The 17,800-nt window shown below is 44.2% G+C and overlaps 3 protein-coding genes across 7 annotated transcripts in view; 2 read left to right on the top strand and 1 right to left on the bottom strand.

Annotated features, from left to right (window-relative positions):
* The first annotated feature begins 624 nt into the window (after window positions 1–624).
* Window positions 625–10,953, top strand: SLC16A5 (solute carrier family 16 member 5). The gene is made up of 4 exons (XM_030013065.2): window positions 625–1,063; window positions 5,136–5,279; window positions 6,290–7,156; window positions 8,788–10,953. The coding sequence occupies exons 1-4, from the start codon at window positions 844–846 to the stop codon at window positions 9,027–9,029; spliced, it is 1,473 nt and encodes a 490-aa protein (XP_029868925.1). The 5' UTR covers window positions 625–843; the 3' UTR covers window positions 9,030–10,953.
* The window catches only part of JPT1 (Jupiter microtubule associated homolog 1), a 31,124-nt gene continuing 19,274 nt past the window's right edge, over window positions 5,951–17,800 (bottom strand). Inside the window, exons 5-8 of one of the 5 annotated variants that reach the window (XR_005932362.1) lie at window positions 8,733–8,888; window positions 7,604–7,663; window positions 7,050–7,179; window positions 5,951–6,951 (exon numbers count right to left, since the gene is read on the bottom strand). The gene's annotated coding sequence lies outside the window, so the exon portion shown is untranslated. Of the gene's footprint in view, window positions 6,952–7,049; window positions 8,889–17,800 lie in introns of all 5 variants that reach the window. The other 4 variants (XR_005932359.1, XR_005932361.1, XR_005932360.1 and 1 more) reach the window with 4 other exon arrangements.
* ARMC7 (armadillo repeat containing 7) lies at window positions 15,011–17,574 on the top strand. Its single transcript, XM_030013145.2, has 3 exons — window positions 15,011–15,342; window positions 15,424–15,567; window positions 16,536–17,574. The coding sequence occupies exons 1-3, from the start codon at window positions 15,276–15,278 to the stop codon at window positions 16,871–16,873; spliced, it is 549 nt and encodes a 182-aa protein (XP_029869005.1). The 5' UTR covers window positions 15,011–15,275; the 3' UTR covers window positions 16,874–17,574.

Below are 17,800 nucleotides of genomic sequence, written 5' to 3'. Positions count from 1 at the left end.
AAAACTCAAATATAGCTATTGTTTTAGGGAAAAAACACTATTTGAGTGCTAAATAAATATTGCACTGTGCAGTGACCTTATGGGCACTTTTTTTGAGCTCATCCTGCTGCCAAAGATTTTTTTTTTTATACATGTTTATTCATGTGGAGAGGATGGGGAATGCTGTTACTATATGTTTTGTGCTGCCGGTCTTGAAGTCAAAACTGGGATCTCTCAGAAGAAGCTCTAAACAGAGGTAAAGCAAAAGCCTAGCTGCAATCACTGGATCCTAATTAATTAACGGCTTTAAAAAAGTTTTTTCAGCACTAGCACTTTGTAGGTAGGTGCAGTTTTCCTGAAAGTTTCACACTGAGCTCTGCTGCAACACGCAAGCTTTATATGTTTCTATTTTTCTTGGCATTTGCAGAGTTTTTCCTTCTCTTCTCAGCACGAGGACTGAGTGACCTTAGCAATTGCGAGCAAGGGGACTCCATATGATGAAAGCAGGTGAAAGGGAAAATAAGGGCGGGAACTAGGTAAGGCCAATTCATACCTCAGAGGAGGTGTGGTCCTGCTCTGTACCTGGCTGTGGTCACAGTCTTGTGAAATATAAAAGGGGAAGGCGGTTGTTTCTCAAGTAATCTGTTGGCAGGATCCTGTAGCGAGAAGGAACGGAGGTGCTAGAAGAAATGCAGAGCAAGAAGTCTAGAGTGTCAGCTGCAAAAGGTGTGGGACGCAGTGGTGCCTCTGAGCCTTGGGAATACCATCAGCTCTTCTCTGTAGGTCTGTTCACTGGGCTGAAGGTTGCATGGTAGCTGCACTCCCTTCCCCAGCAGCCTGGCTTAGGAGGAGAAAGAAGCCATCATGTCCCAAGGAGGAGCAGCAGCACGCATAGCTGCCAAGCCCCAGGACCGGGGATGGGCATGGATGGTTCTGCTCGCTGCAGTGCTGCTGCAGGGGCTGACGCTGGGCTTCCCCTCCTGCATCGGTATCTTCTTCACGGACCTCCAGCGTGAGTTCCAGGCCAGCAATAGCGAGACGTCGTGGTTCCCGTCCATCATGGTGGCTGTGCTGCACGGAGGTGGTAAGTAACAGCTGCAGGGAATGCCCTCCACCACCTTCTGCGGTCATGTTGCTGATGAGGGGCCGTAATGAGGGCACTTTTCATATTTCATTAAGACGGATGGTGGAAGGGACTGAGAGGTCTGAGCAGACTGGCTGGTTGACAGTGCACAGCATCTCCCAGCCACTTTGACCCATGCCCGCACAGTCCAAAGCTAAGTGTCCACAGACACCAAGTTCCCTTTTGCCACTCTAAGAGACAACCAAGACCCTTGCTCAAAGGAGGTGAATCCCTTTCTCAGGCCAGCTTCTCCAGACCAGTGAGAACTTAATTATTTCCCATAGCAGCTCTTTGAATAAGCTGGCAGGTAGTGCTGGAGCTTGGGTGCTTTCTTGGTTCATCTTCTGTCCATGAGGGCGCATCTCCTTCCATGTGCCACATGAAAACTGTGTTCTTCATGGCTAAAAAGATGCCAAAAGCCAAGCTCCTCCAGGCTGCTAGATGAGGCAGAGTGTTAAAAGCAACTCCTTGGGCAGTAGCATGGAGTGCACACCTAAGCAGGCATCAGGGTGGACATAAGCATAGCTAGATTAATGCAGAATGTGGGTCAGGCAGCACTCTCCAGGTGAAGGGGGGTGGAAGGAGGGTTGTGCTTTGTGGATAGTGGAGTGAATCACTGGTTTTCTCCCCAAAGAAAATGTGGGAGCTGCACAGGACAGATCCTCCACCCAGATGGATATTTCTGCATAGAAGAGAAAAACAAATCCTCAGCAGTTCGAGGACTTCCCAATGAGCGGTCTGTGTTGCTGCTGACCTCTCCATGTGCAATTCCTGTGCTTATTTGATAAACAGACTACCCAAACCCCACCTAGGCAAAAGAAGCAAAATATCCAGTGACACCCACATATCTGAGCTGCTCCCTCAGTTCATACCTGTCCCCTTCCAATACTAGTGAAAGGTGACACTATAGTATTAAGGGAAAAAAAAGCAGAGCCCTGAGACATGCTAATGTGAAGGTTGTGGCAGGTTCAGTCTCTCCTGTGCAGGACTTGGCTGACAGCCACCTGACATGGGAGAGAGAGTTTGCACCTTAGCAGAAACAGTTGGGTCCAGAATTGCGAGGTACAGATGGAAAGAGACCTCAGGGGAAGCAACGAGGGCAGAAATTATCACTGAAGGTCAGCAGTAAGAGAGCAGTGTCCTTGGGGCTTTGAATTTGGAAGCTGCTGGGCATTCTCTGTGCTGCCTACCATCCTCTGTGGTCCTGCTGCAGTTAGTGGGAAGAAGCTGAATGGGACCTGGTGGCTCTGGGAAATGGTCTCAGAAGCAGCTCAGCCCCAACATGTCCAGGAAGGACAAGTCTGGCCGTATCCGCAAGAAAATATCAGGTATCCTATCTTCTTTAATGAAGTACTGTTTTGTAGGAGGCCAGAACCACAGTAAAAGGTAATATAAAGACAGCCAATAAATAGATCCAAAAGTTATAAATTAGACAAGGAAAGAATAGCCTCGTGTTAATTATATTCACTAACGGAATTTGTCAGGGCATAGCCAGTGAATTACAAGAGAGTTCTTACTTTGCTTGCCAGTTATGTCTCATCTATTGCAGGCTGTTATGGCAGAGGAGTGCTTGTTCTTGCCCCTAATAGCATAAGGTGGGAGTAACGCAACCATAAATCAGGAAGAAAAAACAAAAAAAACCCCCAGAGATAAAAGACTCCCTCTCAGGCCAAGCATGTACAGCTTTTGCTGTAACTTCTGACCTCCTTTGCAGTGGGCCAGGCTCTGTTTGATTCAGGTTCCCCAGTTACATCCATCATCTTGGCACTTAAACCTTTTCCAAAATTGGATTCTGCTATGTCACCAGTGTCTCTTAAAGATGCTTCTCTCTTTTCTTCTCCTTCATCCTTTTTAATTCAGAGGAACTGAAGGGAAAAAAAAAAAAATCTTGTTGCAAAAATTGGTAAACAGGAAGGGGAATGGACAGAGCAGCCCATTCTGAGAGTGGTCAGTACGGTGAGAAGGTCCCATGCAGGAGAGCTAACCTCAGCTCAGCAGAGCTATGGAAGGAAACAGGGAAATGCACGGTGCAAACAACAGCTCATAACCTAGTAAGCCAAACATATCTCATTACCCATGCTATGTTCCTAGGTAAAAGTGATTAATGATTATTTTGTTATAAGAATCATTTGAGAGACCTCAGGATCCTATGGCCATCTCCAAAAGGGGAGTTCAGGCCCTTACATGTTCCTGCTCCTAGATATTCATGCACATGTAACTCTCTGGACTCGCACTCATGCAAATGCAGCGCTTTTGTTGGTATTATTTTTGCAAAGGAAAGCACAAAAGCCCCAGGCAAGTGAGAAATAATGTTTGAAACCTAGAAAGCAAGTTAACAGGAACAAATAATGAAAAACCCTTATAAGTTTTAGAGCCAATCTCATTATTTTGGAGTGTTCAATTTATGACTTCTTGCTACTTGGGTTGGTTAAACAGGAGTACCATCCTTAATGTCTTCAGCAGGAGGAAAAATAATCCAGTCACCAGTTTGCTGACACTTTTTCAAAGACCAGTTGAAGTCTGAGGTGAAAATCTCCCAAGCAGGTCAAAATACAGACAGCTGCACTCCTAATTTTAATAATGTTCCACTGTTCGCTTGACTATGTGGATTTTATTTCAAACCAGACATTGATTTAGGTCACAAATATGCCACAGATTATTTTCCCTACTCTGATTGACTCCTAATTCTGAAGCTTACAGTCATTTTGCATTTGCTTATATAACCTTAAGTGTTCAGAAGAGGGAAAAAAATAATAAAACCTGGAAAACCTCAAGGATCCTCAAACAAACAGGAAAAGAAACTCTATCTTCAGATCCTCTTCTGCCAGAGCATGCAGAGATGCATGTTTCCCACTGATGGTCTGCAGGTCTGAACTAATCTTTTCCTACCTCAAAATGAAGGATGCTAAATGACATTAACGAGCAGGTAATTTAACACAATCTCATGGAATTCACCAAAAATCTATGAAAATTAAAGAATTAACTGACCTTAAACACACACCTCCATGCCTATTTGTTAATTGTTTTTTCTGATTAAATAACATAACTCTTTCCTAGTAAAGCCTGCCAGCAACGTAGGTACCCAATAAAACGTGGGTTTCTGCCCAAGAAGGGCAGAGCCAGGATCTGGCCCATCAGAACCACCCAGGTCTCACTCCCACCTCTGCAGTCTTTGTGCTGGAGGTGTGGGAGTGGGAACCGGTATGTGCACTGTCTGCTCCTAGGCTTATGTCCTCTTGGAAGTGGACACGGTTAAACTTACCCACTCCTGCCCAGGTATGCCAGGACAGGCATGTGCAAAGAGCTGTGCTGACAATAACATCTTATTATTTTCCTGGGGAAGACGATGTGCAGGACAGCTGCAAGACTCCACAAGCTGCAGCTTGGATGCTACTGCCTGAAGGTTAGATTGATTCCCATGCAGACATGAATATACTTATCCAGCCATTTTCAGATAATCCTCCTCAATGACGTCTCTTTTTCTCCCATTCTTGATCTATTTCAGAGTCAATCTGCCTTTTCTTGCAAGGAATTTCACCTAGGTAGTGGGACACCAAGGGCAATTTAGAAGATTTTGTGGCAGAATATTTGAAAAACACAGTGAAAAGAGAGTGGAAATATGCAAACAGAAATATCACCCTGCTTAACATCTCTTACTCAGAGACATAGAAATACAAGTCCTCTGCTTTTTCAAATAATTCCTGGAATTTATATCGTGTGAGAACAGAATTACACTTGAAGGTCCTCCTTGCATTGCAAGAGTTTTAACTAAAATCCATCATAGGGAAGCTTAGAAATCCTAATGACCAAAAACCAAGCACATCACAGGAGCCTTCCCTTCACCTAACAAGTTGACCACATGCTTGGGAGGATCAGGGGATGTATTTTCTGTTCCTGGCTCTCCTACTACATTATGCTGCTGGGAAAATTCTCAGGGTGTCTAGACTAAATCATCTGATAATTGCAGCAGTCCAGCAGGTACAAAATATTTCTTTCCTCCCAAACTGCTTCCCTTTTTCCACTTTGCTTCCAGGGCCCCTTTGCAGCATCTTGGTAAAGCGATTTGGCTGCAGGTTTGCTGTGATGCTGGGAGGCCTGCTCAGTGGAGTGGGCATGGTGTCCAGTTCCTTCTGCAAGTCCATCAGCCAGCTTTACTTAACAGCTGGCCTCATCACTGGTAAGTACCAAAGAACAGCAGGAAAACCCAGCTGCTGTGCTTGACTTGAAAAACGGGAAATGGCGAGAGTCCCAACTAAGTGCTCACGTTTTTCCATTCATCTGTGAAACAGGATAAATTAAAAGCCTCACAGCACAGCAGGAATTGTATAGCAGCTAGATTTGCCCTTCACACCCCTTTAATACACACTTCATCCAGCCAAGCTCACTGGAAAGCTTTTCTATCTGGAAAAAGCTACAGGTCTCCAGAGGGCAAAATGGAGAGCAAAGATGTCTGTTCTTTTTACCAGCTTCTCAACCTTTTGTCTTTGAAGAAGGGAGGTTTTTTCAATCTTGGAAAGTAATGTGTTGGGACAACGTCCTTCCCAAGTTCTCTGGGTTTGTATTTCACCACTCCCAATCTGGGGAAATATATCTTTTTCTAACAAAAGAACATGTTGGTTTTCAACAGAAGTAACAGATGGGAACTTTTCCTTTCCAAATATTTCTCCTATGTGACTGTTGTTCAACTCTGACTCTTTTCTAACACAGAGAAATTAATTCCTTCAGCCAGGTCACTTTGGAACCAGTCCTGTTGGATCTTGCAACCTAAGCTGTGCTCATTGCATAGAGAGAAAAAACAACTCCCTGAGCCCCAATGAAAGTGTCAAGAAAGCAGCACTGCTTGTTGCATGTGGTATAAAAACCAAGTTTTTAATGAACAATTCCATAACAATTTTAGGAATGGCAGCGTGCCCCAGACAAATGTCAGCTTAGATCAGAATATTTAGTATACCAAAGAACACAAGTAGTTTAACCAAGAACACAAGTAATTTACAACATCCTTCTTCATGCCCTGTGTGGGGTTTCTGAGTATTAATCACTGGGGGTTGTGCAGCCTGGCAGGTGAGGAAATGCTTCAGTGGCAGATGAAGTCATCTGTGGATATACCCTGGATTTGGGCTCTTTTCACCCTTTAAGACAACACAGAGGGATCATGCCTGTCATTTTCTCTTTTACTCTTACCTTTAGGTCTGGGATCGTGTTTCAGCTTCCAGGCAGGAGTGACTGCGCTGGGCTACTACTTTGTACGGTGGCGAACACTGGCCAATGCCATGGCATCCACTGGCGTCTCTCTCGGTTTCACGCTGTGGCCGCTGCTTTCTCAATACTTGCTGGATGAGATGGGCTGGAGAAACACTTTTCTTATCTTTGGAGGAATACTATTGAACTGTTGTGTTTCTGGAGCCATCATGAGACCAGTTCAGCTGGCATCAGGGTCACTACTACAGTCACCCAAGCCTGGAGAGGGGCCAGAGAGAAGAGCAGAAGAGGCACAACTCTCCAATGGAGCATCTTCTCCCCACCCCGAGCTCCAGCATCAAACCAGAAGGACTGCATGCTTCCAGATGCTGCAGAAGTATCTGGCTTTTGACATCTTCTGTCAAAACAAAGGTTACCAGATTTACACTATTGGAGTGACCTGGATGATGATGGGGTTTGCATTACCGCATGTCTACCTTGTGCCTTATGCCATCCAGAATGGGGTGGAGGAACGCAGGGCAGCCCTTCTCATCTCTGTTATCGGGTTCATCAACATCTTCATACGCCCTTTGACAGGGCTGCTCTCAGGACACAGAGTCTTCACAGGGAGACGCATCTACCTATTCAGCCTGGCTGTGCTTCTCTGCGGGCTGAGCAATTTCATTTGTGTCATTTCAGCTGAGTTCAGCGTGCTCATCGTCTACTGCGTCATCCTCAGTATAGCCATGAGTGGCATCGGGGCACTCACCTTCCAGGTGCTGATGGATGTGGTGGAGATGGACAGGTTCTCAAGTGCTCTAGGGCTCTTCACCATCCTGGAGAGTATCACTCTCCTCATTGGCCCCCCTCTCACAGGTGAGAGAAGTTATTAAAGCAGCCTGGGGAAAAATTGGTTGTTTAGACACTGGTGACAAGTGTTTGGGAGCATAAATTAAAATAAGGGCATTTCCAAACCCATACAGGCAAGTGAGTTATGCAAAGGGAGCAATATAAAAGGGAGAGTTGGAAAGGAATGATCAGCCCCTTCTCGCAGCTGAAGGAAGGTCATTTCTGCAGCCGCCCAAATGTCACTGCAGCAACACCAGACAGTGAAAAAAGGCAGCTTTGATAGGTATAGGAGTGATGACAACTTTTTTCTAGTGAGAGGGAAGTCAGAGAGAGGAATTACTGTGGTAGGATCTTGCTGTCTATGAACTCTTTCACTGCTTTGCCAGTTTGCATTGTTTTATCTATGAAGTCTCAAGGAATTGCAAACATCCCATTAAACAAATTAACTGTGATCAGAATTATTACCAGTCTTACATTATTCAAAAGCCTTCTGTTCACTCTTCTTTCCGAGTTCCAGAGTGTATTGATTTTTCTCTGGAGACAAGAAAGGAGCTAGTTATGACCCCAAATCCAATAAATTATTCACAGATTTCACGGTTCACTCCAAATGCCACTAAGTGACCTGTCCAAGACGCACCTGCTCCTGCAGCACAGCAGCAAATTCAAAAGACTAACAAGAAACGTGAACCTGAGCATGAAGCCTCAATTCAGGCTTTAGTTCTCTTCTCCAGGCAATGAATTGTGTACTATTCAGCAGGAAAATAATGTCTGTTCTAAGAATGGGATGATAACATGTACCACATTTCATGGTATTCCCTGGCATTAGTGTCAGTCACTTTGAGAAAAGTGCAAAAAAAGGTCTTTTCTTGGACATCTCTAATAGGAGTGGCAGATGGGCAAAACGAAGTACAGTAAAAGCAGCACCATTTTTATCTGTAGTCCTAAAATCTGCTAAAGAAAAGTGCACTATTAAAAGAAACATTACCAATCTTTACTGAAGAATACAAGCAAACAAACATTATTCCAGTATTTCCATATAAATAAGCAGCCTACAGAAGGCATTGTATATTTGACCTGAGTATCGCCTTTCCATCTCTAACATTAGTGTTAAATTACTTATTTGATATATCATGCTTCTAAATGTTTTATATTGAGGGCACTTAATGTTAGTCATAATGCTTGTTGTGCTGTGAATTTTCTTCTCCCTGATTACACACTATTAGCAACAAGTTTCAGTTTAGAGACCCTAACATGTCAATTTTTGAGAGATTTCCCTATCTATTTGTTCTGTTTTCTGACCTAGGATGTAATAAGGTCACTCATTCCAAAATCCAGTGAGTGGCAGTGGCACAGGGGTCCTCTGCTGGGTAAACAAAATGAATCAGCTGGTTGGGGAAAAGCTACAATTCCCTTTCTGTCCTGATTTTTCTGTGTATTGAGAAATACTTTATACAGAAGCAGAAACATCACCTGAGTGGTGACTACAAAAAACCAAACAACCCCTAGAATCTAGAGAAGAGAACTTAACTCATCTGTGAATGCTTATCTTTTGTATATAGCAGTTTGCTGAATGATTTAGGTTTAACATTTATGTAAATGTCACCTAGTTGCCTTTAGTATGCGTCTTCTCTTTGACTAAGCCATGGCTTCTATTTCAGGTCTCCTGGTAGATATAACTAGTGATTTCCACTATGTCTTCTACAACTCCAGTTTCTTCCTGATATCAGCTGCATTATTCATGGGGCTCAGCTTCTGTGCTCTGGAAAAAAAAAACAAATTGAAAGAGGCTTCAAAAGTACCTTTGGATAATCCCTCCAGATATCAATACAATGAAATGCCAACTGAACCACAGTCTGAAAGTCAATCCCCTCCAGCAGTTGTGTACATCACAAGCATATGAAAAGAAAGAAAAGAAGAAGAAGAAAAAAAAAGATGAACACAAACAATTATGCGGTCTGTACAAACCTAAGCAAGGCCCAGCACTGATGGCAGATGAGAAAACAAGCATCTGCTTTCCACAACTGTCGTCATCCTTCTGCCCTACAGTTCCACTCCGTGGGGCCGTGTCAGACTCTAAGTGAGAGATCTAGACCACAGGCTGAGCCCAGAACCCAGCGGCAGCCAAAGAACAAAGAGAACTGTGCTTTCCTAAAGCAAACCATGGGATAACAGCCATGGTAACCAGCGCTGAGAGACAAAAGCTGTGTCAGTTCAATTGGTTTAAGTCAGTGCCTTTAAGAAGTCACTGGAATTTCACATGCACATTTCAGTTGGTAGCACTGAACAATATGTATTAATGGCTATGCACAGTTCTTTCACAAAGAAGTATTATTGCCTCATCTGAACATGCAATTTTCGTGCAGACTAATATGACGTTTCCTGGTTGCTTCCCATGTTGGGGGTGGCAAGACAAACACTTTCCACAGGAAGTGTGGTATTATTTTCCACATCTCTAAATATTATATGGAAGCTTCTGCATGGGTTGCAGAACTCAGCCAAGTCTCTAGTGAGATCAAATATTTTCTCCTACAAGGTGTATACATGAGTTCTTCACGCCAAGGACATTTTCAAAGCCTCAAAGGTTCAACTCCAGAGCATCAAGAAGAAAAAAACCTAAACCTTTGAGTGCCTGCTTTGTATAACTAGTGATATCTCAAGTGTTTCTTGATATATCATAAAACAGGATTCATGGCTTGTGTAAATACACTTCTTTACAGCATTAACTGGGACCCATTTGGTGGGGGGAGGGCCAGCAAAGGTGTTACTAGACCTAAGAATAAGTGTATGCATCCTTATATAGGGCCAACTTCAAAGCCACTGTAGTTCCCCTTTGTGTAAATGAATTTAGCTCTTTAGTCTTAGACTCTCAGACTTAATTACACCAGCATTCTCATTATAGAGAAGTTTTCACAAGCATAACTTACATTTCTTATAAGCACAAGCATAACTTACAAAGAAATCTGTGGGGAAAAGTATACAGAGAAAAGTCAGTGTCACTGACTTTCATATCCATGCAGCCTTGAACAGCCTTGACGGTAAGTGGCTTTTCTTGCTACACTCCTGGGACTTAACTTGTAAGTGCTAAGATGATAGCTGCATCAGCCTCTAGCCTCCCTCAGCACCAGCTCGAGTTGCGAACTGTTTATATTCTGTATCATTCCTGATCTGAGAGAAGCAGATAATAGCTTACAAAGCACAGCAGACGAAGATTACTCAACACATTAGAACCATCAGAAAGACAGAAGCATAAAATGGAAGGGAAATGGAAGAAGAAACAGCTTTCAACTCAACTGCAGTGCTTATCTTGAGAACTGTCATATCAGATTCCTAGCAACAAAACCACAGTTTTCATTAGAGCTGTGGGCTCCCCAGACAAAACAAACAAGCCAAAAAAAACCCACTGGATGGAAAACTGACTCCAAGGTCTTCAGACTATAATGACTTCACAGCTGGCTTTTACAGGGGAAGAGGTATCAGCCCTTCAGAAGGGTTCCTGCTCCCACAGCTCAGTATCTTCTTCAATACTGCTCTAGGGTTACTGAACCAGTAGGCTTTGCACTTCCTTATCAATCATATACTTAAATAAGAGAACTAGTGGGAGACATATCTAATGTCTCATAACACATGTTTATTAACTTGTGTAATGCTTACATTGTCCATAACTATGAAGCAAACAGGGACTGGTGCTTCTCAGCTTACCAAAACAATTACTGCTGTACATTCCTAGGAAAAAGATGGGGCTTTCTCCCTCTCAGAAAAAAAAAAAAACAAACCACAATGAAAAGGGATTAAGTCTCAAACCTCTTCCAGCTATTGCAAATAAAACAACTAAGCAGCTGAACAGATTGCCATTTTTTCTGTGTGTAATTCTTAAATTTTAAATTCTGTTCACCTTTCTACATTCCCTTTCTGTTTTTTTCCAGAAATATGGGGTCATATTGTCCCAAATCCTCCCACTGCTACAAATGTCCTGGGCAAAACAGGCAAGATATGGTGTAAGCTACAACCCACCAAAATTTATCACAGGAAAACAAAGCTTAGTTGAAGGAGCAATAGAATGCATCTCCTGTGTGGAGCCAACTGCTCTATCTGCAATGCTTTAGCCCTAGCTGGCTCATAAGCAAGGAAATGTATCTTGCAAGCATTCATTAGACTATACAAGGGAGATAAAAACCCCCAGGTACTCACCAACTGAAGCTGACACACAGAGATCAGCTCCTCCTACACCACGACAAAGAAATCTGTTTTGACTATTTCTTAGCTGTGCACAGCAGTGCAAGATAATTTAGGACGGAAAGTTAGGAGAGTGCTTTATAGAACTGCTTTTTGATGCTCCCAGACTCAACACCAGGGTCACTAGGACTTACTTGCAGAGACAGAGGGATGTTTCTGGGAAGAAAAACAATGAATTCACAAATCCATTATTTTAACATTTCTCCACTTCTTGACTAAAAACTTCCTAACACCCTTACAGAATTTAAGCTGCCTGGAAACAGCATTGTCTCCCCCAGTTACTTTGCACAGACTCTTTAGAAGTAATCCACAACCCACAGGTTGGAAACAAATCTCAGAAAGAGAAGAGGTAACATTTTTGGTTGTCTTCCCACAGGTAAATAAGATGTCTGAGCTCCCATAATAGAGAAAACTACCCCCCTCCTCTCCTGTTCCACAGCTGTCTTCTCCCATCTCTCTTCAACCTGAACTCCAAGCTGCCTTGAGCAGGAGCTTTGTAAAGCATAATTGAAGGGACCATGCATACTGAGCATGCTACAGGATAATAAATACTCCACCTCAGAGCTATCATACAGGAGCAGTAATACTCAGTCCTTAAGAATCTTGAGGCCCAGAAGAAAAAATAAAGCAATAAAAGTTCCTTTCATTAGTTTAAGGTGGTCCCATTACACAAGGTAACCACCCCCACCCCCAAAGCAGTTTTTTTTAACACCTACAGACAGTAAAATAACCCTGGCTTTAATTATGGACAAACACTAATACCTCAGCCAGGTTACAAACCTCTGAGAACCAGCACAGCAACAAAAATTGACCAGAAATAAATGTCCATTTAAAATACCATTAACCTTGCAAGGTAAGCATTTTTGCAACAAGCACCTCTCCTTACTGCAATGAAACATTCACCAGGGAGTTAACACTGAAATATTGCAAGATCATGACCTTAAAAGCCTTAGACACTCTGCCAATGTAATTCTTGGAAAAGTTTAATAAAAACCCAAAGAAAGGTCACAGTAAACTTAGACACTCTAGAACACCTCAGAAGTGCAAAGTCACTTAAATTAAGAGCTTGGCATGCTGCTTGCAGACCTGGCTAGTAACTGCAAGAAAAGAAACAAACCTGCTAGAAATGAAACTTCACTGAATTCTAACTTTGGTGTGCTACCTGTGTCACTAGACTAGCCCCTGGAGCTGCGAATACCCCAGCTATACTAGCCCATTCTGTGCTAACTATTCCAGCAAACAGCAAGTGCTTGGAGCATTCAGACAATTAAACAATACAGCCAATATTGGGTGAGTAAACAGCCAACTCTGCCTACTGCCAAGCGATCTTTCTGGATGATCAGGACAAACTCCCTGCAGTAAGTCAGCACAAAGACAACAAGCACACAGCTGGTAACAAAGCAGGTCATGTAATCAGTACTAGCATTATCTGTAACTCCTGAAGAAAATCTCTGAGGACTACAAAACCAGGGGATGTTATCAAATTCTCCTCCAGGAGGCAGCTCCAACACAGCAAATTAAATGTAAAATTTTTCTCACATCTCTTAACCATCTTTGATTAAACTCAATGCAAGACAAAGGCTAGAAAGAGCACAGCTCACAGCTCCCAAGAAGACAAGTACAGCTGTTCCTCTTCTCCTGGTTACTTCTTGCCACGCACTGAATAGTGTGACCTGGAGATGCATCACCTGAAACTCAGCCAGCACAGACACCAGCCTTTTCAAAACACCGCTGCCTGTGAAACCACTCCAGGGGACAAAGTTCCTACTGCTGCTGTGCATGCAAAATTATACTGACTGACCACAAATGTAGTACTTCCAAACAGAAGTCATTATATTTTTCCTCTTTAAATACTGGTTTTCACCCCTTATTAGTCAATCCCAATATCCTTAATCACTTCTCTTTGTATTGACTAGCTCCTCTGCTTTCTCTTCTCCCGCTTTCTCACATTAGTCATTCACTTTCTATGTAATGACAAACGTGACTTAAAAGTATGTCAACACTTACCACTTACAAAGGCATACATTAAAAGAGATTTGTTAATACACTAGCAAAACATTCTAATATAGAAGTAGTCTGTAGCACCTTTGCTGATCATTTTCATATATATACACACATATACAGATATATATACACCAACTTCAGCTGAAAATTGAGTTGAAGTTGCTAGCACAGGTGTGGCTTAAACTTTTATACCAGGTAGAAACAAATATCTTCACTTTCACTTTCTCTGTCTTCCCACACCATTGCAATGTTAAAAGATTTAGCATTGCTGCATTCAGTGTAGCTTCTTTGCTCATCTTATTTAATGTGGTCATGGGCAGACATTTTACTACACCCAGCTGTGTGGTAGGAGAGATTATCAGCCCAACATGCTTGTCACTGATGCCATGTATTTGGTGAATCAGTCCATGTTCAATTTGCTTCATATGAAAATTGACTGCATTTGAGACAATAAAAAGACAACATCTGCTCACAGCCTGTTTCCTACCTTATCTACAGAAGAACCTCCATGCATTTAATTGCTTCAATAAAAGCAACACAAATTTCTGCAGAGTCCATCTCCCCAGTTTATGATGTTTATGTACCTTTACCTTACGTATTTACATGACATGAACCACAATTGAATTCACTTGCAGCACTTATAACCATAGTGGTTTCACTGGAACTGTGCTAGTTCAGAACATGTAATTGCTCTGCTTTGTGCTTAGACCAGGGCATTGTACAACCAGGGTAGAATTACCTGCTGCTGTTTTAATTCGCTCCTTCTTGGCTTCATTTTTTTTTCCCCAGGTAATTTATCTTACCATGCATGTATTGTGCCTTCTTTTTACCTGTTCCCTCAGCTTTGAATCCTTCTGCCTTTTCACAAAAGGCAAAAAATCTCTTTCCATTGTCGTTCTTTAACCTGAGTTGCAACCCCCACGCTAAAACTGAAACTAACTGAACCTTCATTCCTTCAGCATCTCTCCCTACCAAACACCCACCACCCGGAGGGATGCTGAGACCCAGCAAGCAGCTCCGTCCAGAGCTGGAACAGGCTGCCCAGGGAACTCGTGGAGTCACCATCCCTGGAGGTGTTAAAAAAACACATAGACATGGCACTTCAGGACATGGTTTAGCGAGCATGTTGGTGTTGGGTTAACAGTTGGACTCGATGATCTTAAAGGTCTTTTCCGACCTAAATGATTCTGTGATTCTATCCCTCGGCCAGCAAGCTGGTCAGCAGAGCCATGGCCTGAGCAACAGCTCAGGGTTTATCCACGCTGAGCAAGCAACACCACAGCTAACTCCGGAGAACCTGGAAGGACAGCAGTATTGAAATTGAGCATGGAAAAAATACATGCAAGTGAAAAATTTTTTAGTAAACAAACTAGTGAGCGAGGAAAGGTTAGCTCCTTTCCAGAGCAAAGCGTTTAAATACCAAAGTTTTGCCGTATACCGAAATAAGAGTCGAACGCCTCGACACACCTCGGTAACAGGTTACACGGGGAAGGAAACACCCCGGCAAGGCGCTCGCCTGCCGCCCCACAACCCGCTGGGCAGCGGACTGCCTTTCCACCTGTGACCGCCTCCCGGCACCGACCCCGGGGGCCCGAACACCGGGAGCCGCCGGCCGCGGAGGAGGAGGAGGAGGAGGAGGAGGAGGAGGAGGAGGAGCCGCCCCCGCCTGAGGCGAGCAACGGTCGGCCGCGCCACGCCCACAAGATGGCGCCCGGCGGGCCCTTGCTGCCGCCGCTGGCTCGTCTGCACGCCGCGGGACGCGGCCGTGGGGCAGCCTCGCCCTGAGGAAGCGCTGCCCGCGCCCCGGCCTGCCGTGGGAGGGGAAGAGCCGAGCCGAGCGCGGGGTGTCTCACAGGCGCCGGGGGTTTAGCAGCTGAGCCTGGGGCGACACACCGCTGCCGGGCCCGGGATGGAGCTGGGGCGGCTGGAGTACCTGCAGGCCCTCGTCACCGAGTTCCAGGTGACAGACAGCCCAGGTAAGCCCCGGGCACCGCTGCTCGCTAACGCTCTTCACGTTGAGTGTGTTTCCTCACGCACCTGACGCTTCTCTGTTGCAGAGGCTAAGGAGCAGGTCCTGGCGAACCTGGCCAACTTTGCCTACGATCCCAAAAACTACGAGTACCTCCGGCAACTCCAGGTCCTGGATCTGTTCCTTGATATGCTCACCGAAGACAACGAGACCCTCGTGGAGTTCGCGATTGGTAAGGTCCTCACCTGAACACCCTCGTAGGGGGCTGACAGGCCAGGGTTTGGTGGTTAATCTCCCCCCCCCCCTGCCCCAGGAGGGAGGTAGTTGTGCTGCAAAAACAGACCCACACTGTGCTGATAAGGCCTCGGTTAGTGGAGAACGAGCGGAATGGGGGGAGAGGTAGGAGGCAGGCATCTCCCCTTCATCCTAACAGAGCTGCTGTGCTTAAAGATGCTTTCTAGAAAGGACTTTTTTTTTTTCCCCTAGACTGTAAGTAAACATTAGCTGAATGACTATTTAATGAAATCTCTCCTATAGAGAGGCAGTCATTAATAGTTAAATTTTGCCATGTATAAATGTACAGGTCCAATGTTATCATTCTGCTATTGACAACCAGTCTTCTAGAATGCTTACTTGAAATTTTTTAAGTCCTCTGAGGAACTGCCTTATGGTGATTCATCATGGTCTGAACATAAGCTAAGGGGACAGATCTAATTGTGAGTGACTCCATGAGATGATAATAAATTATTTGATTTTTAAGGTTTGTGGCTGAGCTATACCAGGATGTGACTGCATCTTAAAAGTTCCAAGTTCAAACATTCTCTGTCTCTTGGCTAGTACTGCTAGCTCTGTTCTCTGTTTTTCTAAAACACCTGCAATAAACTGCTGGCTTGTAGCCTCTGTTAGGGTTAAGTGATACTGGAATTCTTCATTTTCCGAAAGGTTATATCCAGCAGTAACAGTGCCCTCTAATGACATACAGGAGGAGGAATGTTCTGATGGAAAATCTCTGGAAAGAATCAAGAAAACGTTGCCTGGGAAGCTGTTAAGGATTTTCCATCCAAATCTCACAGATAATCTGGATGCTTATTTCTGTATTAGAAAAAGGGATCAGCAATGAATTTGAATCTTAGCATGAAAAAGATGAGGGTGTGAAGAGTTTGTCTTGCATGCGTCGGACATTTTCTTTTGCTGTTTCAGGTGGTCTTTGCAACCTGTGCCTGGATAAAACTAACAAAGATTACATCTTGGAGGCAAATGGGGTAGAGTCCATAATCAACTGTCTCTCCAGCTCCAATGAGGAGACGGTCATGTCGGCAGTCACGACGCTGATGTACCTGACAACGCCACAGTCGCGCCAGCAGACCACGGCTCTCCCAGTGGTGGAGTGCATGCTTCGCTTCTCTCTCTCAGCCAGCAGAAGGCTAAGCAATTTGGCAACTGTCTTCCTGGAGGATTACTGCACACCTCTGCAGGTGGAAGAGGCCAGGAATCTAAGCAAACACACAGCAGTGGGGATTCCTCTCCCCAAGGACTGAAGCTGTCAGAACAGTGTGGAGCTGCTGAGAGGGACACCTCCCTCTGTTTTCCCAGGCCTCTACTTTCTGCTCAGCAGGTGGAGAGTGTGTCAAGAACAACATTAAAGAGGGAAACTGGTCATACCAGCACTGGATTTTAGTTAATAAAGAGCACGGTGCAGCACTACGATGTCAGTCAGGCCAAGCACACAGCTAAAACTGCAAGCAAATATTTAAAATAAAACAAGTCATGGCTGTTGGAGAGCAGGTTGCCAAGTGCAGCCCAGCACCCAGCTTGGACAAATAACCTTCCCAGCAATTAGGGGGTTTTCTGCTTGGGTTATTGGGCAGCTTATATCCCGTCCAGTTCCTGACTGGTTTTGCTGCAGCTCTCTTCAGTGTCAACTCAAATGACTTTGAAACGTCACATAAACTTCATTCCTCCTGCAGAAGAAAAGTGTTTCCCTGCCCTGGCAGTTTGCAATCTTACTGCATCCCTTTGGTACTAAATATGCCATCCTATCATCACAGCATAGGCACCTGGCTAGTAAATCACTACACAGGGCAGGTTGTAGCTATACTATAAATCAGGAAGTGGAAAGTTATTTTTCTTTCATTACCACCGGTGAGAAAGGTGAAGATTAAAAAAAGGGCTCATGGCAGTCTGGCTCATGAGAACAGCTGTCTTGTAAAACCTTCTCTTAATAAAATGTTAACTTAAACACTGTGTAAACAGTTTTGTATAAGCTCATAAATATTTCTCTACAGCACTTGCAGCCCAGCCTTTGCCCACTCTTACTCATGCACATGGGCCAGAAATTGAAGCCAGCTTGGTATCCTTTCATTATCAGCCAATGATGCAAAAGGCAACCCAAAAGCCAAGGTGGCTAAATACATAAAATTTAAATGGGTTTGGCTGTTGAGCACAGTGCTCCCTGACAGACACCC

This window comes from Aquila chrysaetos, chromosome 5, assembly GCF_900496995.4.
Source record: "Aquila chrysaetos chrysaetos chromosome 5, bAquChr1.4, whole genome shotgun sequence".
Lineage (NCBI taxonomy): Eukaryota > Metazoa > Chordata > Aves > Accipitriformes > Accipitridae > Aquila > Aquila chrysaetos.
The sequence above is the reverse complement of the archived record's forward strand: the minus strand, read 5'-3'. Positions and strand labels throughout refer to the sequence as shown.